A 5,745-nucleotide genomic window follows, 5' to 3' on the forward strand; every position below is an offset into this window, starting at 1 on the left:
GAAGAGAAAAGAAACAAAAAAAAAAAATGTTAAAAACGGTTGAGGCAGGATAGAGATTAGAGCAGCAGCAGAAGAAACTAGACAGCAATACTGTATAGTTACGGTGTACCTCGTATTCATACGCCTTAGACAGCAGAGAGAGAGAGAGAGAGAGAGATGCTTACAGCTTACTTGCTTGCTTACTAGATAGATAGCTTGCTACTACTTCATTCCTCTTCTTTTTCTTCTTTATCGTTTTCTTAGCATCGTCACACTCATCACTACGCTCTTTTTTTCATTCTCGCCACTCTAACTGGAAAAAGGAAGAGTCTGGTGTCATTTCAGAATCTCACTAGTTTTGGATTGTTGAGTTGAGGGTTGAGAAAGAGAGAGACAGAGAGAGATGGCAGGAGGTGGAGGAGGGGGAGGAGCACCTGCACCAAAAGCAGATGAGCCACAGCCACATCCACCGAAGGATCAGCTTCCTAACATCTCTTACTGCATTACCAGTCCTCCTCCATGGCGTTTGTTCCTTTCTCTTTTCCTTTATTCCCCCTTTTTCCACACTCTTTTTTCATCAACTCTTCATTTTTATTTTTATTGTTTTCATTTTTTAAACAAGGTTGCATTTAATACTTTCTTTGCTTAGAACTATTAGGAGTATTCATAGGAACATAAATTATGAGGATCTATCATTACTTCTTGATAGATTATGTGTTTTTTAAGGCAATATTGCTTGTTTGGGCAAATTTATTTATTTATTTATTTTTTAAATGTAAATTGTCAAAAGTGGGTTTCTGTAAAGTATAAAAATGTTCTATTGAGAAGAAACTCAAAGACGTTCTTAAGCTAATTGTAGTTTTATGTTTCACTAGGTAGCTGGAGAAGCTGAATTAACTTTTTTTTCTTTTATAAAAGAGAGAGAGAGAGAATTGCTGGTGTTAATTGATGGTTCCTGCTTCGTAATTTTTCATTTAAAATGAAGTGCTTTATATTTCTTGTATTGTTGGAACCGATTTGAAGTCCTATCTGTAGACTGTAGTTGACAGAAACTACTTGAAAAACTCTTCAGCTTTTTATGCTGTAATTCTGCATTGATATTCACTTTGCAATCCATTTTCATCACACCGAGTTAATAATTTTATTGAAAAATTGCAGTACATTTTATAACTCTGCTGATACCATTCAGTCAAGTCAAGAACATCTGATAATCTCTGAAAATATGACTAAGATATCTGCTTTTGTTTTTTTTTTCTTTTCATTGAGCTTATGATAAATTTGGGGACATTCTGATGCAGCTGAGGCTATACTTCTGGGTTTTCAGCATTATCTTGTGATGCTTGGTACAACTGTGCTAATCCCCACTGCTCTTGTTCCCCAGATGGGAGGTGGCAATGTAAGATTAAGAGACCATATATACTTGAAAGGGGGAAAAACTGTTGTGGAATAATTTGAAAGGAACATCTGCCATTCTTATTATTGAAGTTTCACTTTTCTTCTATCCAAACTTTTAAGTAGGAACAAGAAAAGAAAATTAAAAGGCAATTTTTTGCAGGATGAGAAGGCAAGAGTTATTCAAACACTGCTCTTTGTAGCTGGAATCAACACATTGCTGCAAACATTGTTTGGAACTCGATTGCCTGCAGTAATTGGTGGCTCTTATACCTATGTTCCAACAACAATCTCAATTATTCTCTCTGGTCGATTCAGTGATGAACCAGATCCTATAGAGGTATTATGATAGAAAAGAGAATAAAATTTAATTCAAGCAGCAATATATTGATTTTTGGTGCCATTTGATCACTTTATTTCTCTGCCCTTTTGGCTTTGTTTTTCCTCCTATTCAGAAATTCAAGAGGATAATGCGGGCTACTCAGGGTGCTCTTATTGTTGCTTCAACTCTTCAAATAGTACTAGGCTTTAGTGGCCTCTGGCGTAATGTTGCAAGGTTGGTTTCTCAAGTTCTTCATAAGTTAGTGCATTATATTTTTATATCTCTTTATATATGGCTTGAAGTATTCTAAACTGAATGTCTTTGGCGTTTATGCTGGTTATCAGTTGTGTCCCCAACTGAACTGATGTTTGCATAGTAGTCAATCTCACGGGATCTCGGTGGGAATCTCAGCATCCCATCCCTTCCCAGCATGCATTTGAGACATGAGATCTCAGTTTTTTCAACCCAGCTGTCCTAACCGGGGTCCCAGGATCTTGGCCAAAATGCTAGCCTTTTTTTGGGCAAAAATTTTATATACAATATACATGAGAATCTCCACCTGTCCGGGATCCCAACATCCCCAATTTTGGGGATGTCTGACTACTATGGAATTTTCATCAACTATGTATTCCAAATCCTAAAAGTATAAAGTAACTGAATATTCCTGTGATTGAGTGTAATATTACTAAGTGATGCAAGTTCAACTTCTTTCTTCAGGTTCTTAAGTCCTCTTTCAGCAGCTCCTTTGGTCGCACTTGTTGGTTTCGGGCTATACGAGTTAGGCTTTCCTGGGGTAAGCCTCATTTACATATCTATATTGCTCATATTCAAAGTTAATCCATAAAATGAAAAGTTCAATATTAATCCCCTGCCCCTGGCTTGGATATAGGTTGCTAAATGTATAGAAATTGGATTGCCGCAGCTTATATTGCTAGTTTTTGTGTCGCAGGTACAGTTCTTTTAGCTTTGTCTCATACTCTCATATATATCCTACCTCTCTTAAGCCTTACCAATTTTGATCTCAGTTTGTTTTGTGCTCTTGATTTCTTTAATTTTCAGGCATGATGGTTTTCTATAGACTGACATTGATTTTCCCGTGTAGTTTGTACCCCATGTGCTCAAAGGTGGAAAACATGTCTTTGACCGTTTTGCTGTGATATTTACGGTTGCAATTGTATGGTTATATGCATTTCTGCTCACTGTTGGAGGGGCCTATAACCACGCCGCACCCAAAACACAATCAACCTGTCGTACTGATCGTTCTGGCCTAATAGAAGCTGCTCCATGGTTAGTTCTAGGATTTAATTGACGGGTTACTTGGTGTTATTTCCCCCTTGGCAACCCAATGATTGCAAAGTCCTAATGTCCTCAAAATTCAAATTATGGTGTACTATTTTTCAGCAATATTTTTGGATATATTTCGTGTAAACATGTAATACTGTTTCCCGTTGCAAAATGGGATGGACACCATATGATTTGCCACCGCTGCCCAAGCTTTTTCCCTTGTTACTTCCATTCTAAGCATACTAGATCATTCATTGAAATTGTACATTCAGTTTCAAACATGAAGAATCTCTCATTGTTTTGACTTTGATATAGCCATATGATAACTTGCTGTTTCTTCTGATAGAGCTATGATTGTGTTGTTTTTTTTATAAGGATTCATGAACCCCCTCCCCTAACATTTGTCATGCTCGAACTTTTTCTATACACTTGCCCTTTTTTTTGTAACTTAGAACATGGCCATAATTGTTATTTTTCAAATAAGAACCAGTTGCATCCCTAGAAATTAGTTTTCTTATACAGTTGAGGTATGCAATGTAGTCATATCTCTGAAATGAATCATATTTGACTGATTTTGGGTCTGCAGGATACGGGTCCCTTACCCTTTTCAATGGGGAGCACCTTCATTTGATGCAGGTGAAGCCTTTGCCATGATGATGGCATCCTTTGTTGCTCTTGTAGAGGTAATTTCTTAGTTTACTTTGTAGTTTGAAAAAATAATTCATTCTTTTCAAGTAGTTATTTTTCTTCCTATCAAATAATAATACTTTAAATAAAATTTCAAAAAAGCAATTAATAGCATCATGAGTTATTTCTTTTTCTCCTCCCCTTTTTGGAAAAACCATCAGCTAAGTTCAACTATTGCATTACTTATGCCTTACATGGTTCGCTTAAGGACGTAATATGAACATGTATTAGCACTGAAATCCAGCTTTCATATGATAATGTTACTGTGTGCAATATGACAAACACAGTGGTTGACGATTTGGGCTTATATGCTTCTGCCATTAATTGAACTTGTTGTTATGTGGCTGAAAATTTGCCTTTTAACTGATTAATACTGCTTGATGTGTTTTATTTGTTATTACAAGCAGTCCAGTGGAGCTTTCATTGCTGTTTACCGGTATGCAAGTGCAACACCAATGCCACCATCTATTCTCAGCCGGGGTATTGGTTGGCAGGTAGGTACACGCATGGATAGCAAATCTGCAGTTATATATCTTTAAACAATTTTATTGCAGTTTTGAATAATACCATTGGTGAACTCATGCTTGATAATAATATTGATTATTGTGCATTTTATTTATGCTTCAGGGAGTTGGCATTCTGTTATCAGGATTGTGGGGAACTGGCAACGGATCATCCGTATCTGTGTAAAGATTGAAACCTTTTCAATTTGTGTTTTCTACTTCCGTTTAAGCAAAATCAACTTCTTTGTTGATCAAAGGAATTTGTCTGGTTTCCCTATAGAGAAAATGCTGGTCTTTTGGCTTTGACTCGTGTTGGCAGTCGGAGAGTTGTGCAAATATCTGCAGGGTTTATGATTTTCTTTTCAATTCTTGGTGAGTTGAAGTATGATATTAGTGGCTTGTTCGTGAATCGAATATGCAGTCTTCAATTCTTCATCCGGTTCAATGCTCACCAACATTTCCTTGTGGTGTAGGTAAATTTGGAGCAGTTTTCGCTTCCATTCCACCTCCAATTGTTGCTGCCTTGTATTGCTTGTTCTTCGCTTATGTTGGTATGGCTAACTTAAGATATACTCAGGCATATCTTGATATATTTTGACACATATAACACATAACGTTCCACTTTAATCATTTGTAGGTGCTGGAGGCCTTAGTTTTCTTCAATTTTGCAACCTCAACAGTTTCAGGACTAAGTTTGTATTAGGCTTCTCCATCTTCCTTGGCTTGTCCATTCCGCAGTACTTCAACGAGTACACGGCAATCTACGGTTATGGTCCAGTTCACACCGGCGCAAGATGGGTAATGAATGAAACTTGTGTAGATATGATAAACCCCTGAATATGTTCACAGCTTTTCTGATGAGTTCACTCACAATAAATTTCGTGTACCTTTGCAGTTCAATGACATAATCAATGTCCCATTCCAGTCAAAAGCATTTGTTGCTGGTGTCGTCGCGTATTTCTTGGACAACACGCTACATAAGGACCCAACCATTAGGAAGGACAGAGGAAAACATTGGTGGGACAAGTACAGGTCCTTCAAGGGTGATACAAGAAGTGAAGAGTTCTATTCACTGCCTTTCAATCTCAACAAGTACTTCCCTTCTGTGTAATTGTGCAAATAAAGGAAGCTCAACTATAGCTTCGTCAAATACTTGCTTCACTAAAAAGGGTCTCTGAAAAAGGTCTTTGATTTGATCTTTGTTCTAAATATTACATTGGATATTATATTATTTTAGGCTTATAGAGAGCTATATGAATAGAAATATTGTAACACATTAATTTTATTGCTTTTGTTTCTGTATATGCTGATTTCTGACCTGAGATTGGATTCATGGTAGTAATGTGCATGTTTTGATTTATATATTTCATTTTGTAATCCTTGTTTACTTCTCACAGGACTTTCTGAATGCTGATTAACTGTAATTGAAATTTCATATAATAAAACATAAAATAGGTCTGATATTACATAGGCTGTATTTTGGTATTGACTCATATGCACTAAACATTATATAAGGTCAAGGAGTTTGAACAAATTGAGAACTTTGTGGCAATAAGTGAACTGGCGAAAGAAATGTCA

General features: G+C 36.6%; 1 protein-coding gene across 3 annotated transcripts; it reads left to right on the forward strand.

Annotated features, from left to right (window-relative positions):
- LOC107632462 (nucleobase-ascorbate transporter 6) lies at positions 39-5,544 on the forward strand. 3 transcript variants are annotated; one of them, XM_021122911.1, is made up of 14 exons: positions 40-503; positions 1,278-1,375; positions 1,535-1,711; positions 1,827-1,927; positions 2,411-2,486; positions 2,583-2,642; positions 2,796-2,980; positions 3,564-3,660; positions 4,072-4,188; positions 4,292-4,350; positions 4,448-4,539; positions 4,641-4,718; positions 4,805-4,965; positions 5,063-5,544. In XM_021122911.1, the coding sequence occupies exons 1-14, from the start codon at positions 383-385 to the stop codon at positions 5,276-5,278; spliced, it is 1,638 nt and encodes a 545-aa protein (XP_020978570.1). In that variant the 5' UTR covers positions 40-382; the 3' UTR covers positions 5,279-5,544. The 3 variants fall into 3 exon arrangements, with proteins under 3 accessions (XP_020978579.1, XP_020978570.1, XP_016191627.1); XM_016336141.2 differs by having other exon boundaries at positions 42-503; positions 4,072-4,158; XM_021122920.1 differs by lacking the exon at positions 2,583-2,642 and having other exon boundaries at positions 39-503.

This window comes from Arachis ipaensis, chromosome B01 (genome assembly GCF_000816755.2).
Source record: "Arachis ipaensis cultivar K30076 chromosome B01, Araip1.1, whole genome shotgun sequence".
Classification (NCBI taxonomy): Eukaryota; Viridiplantae; Streptophyta; class Magnoliopsida; order Fabales; family Fabaceae; genus Arachis; species Arachis ipaensis.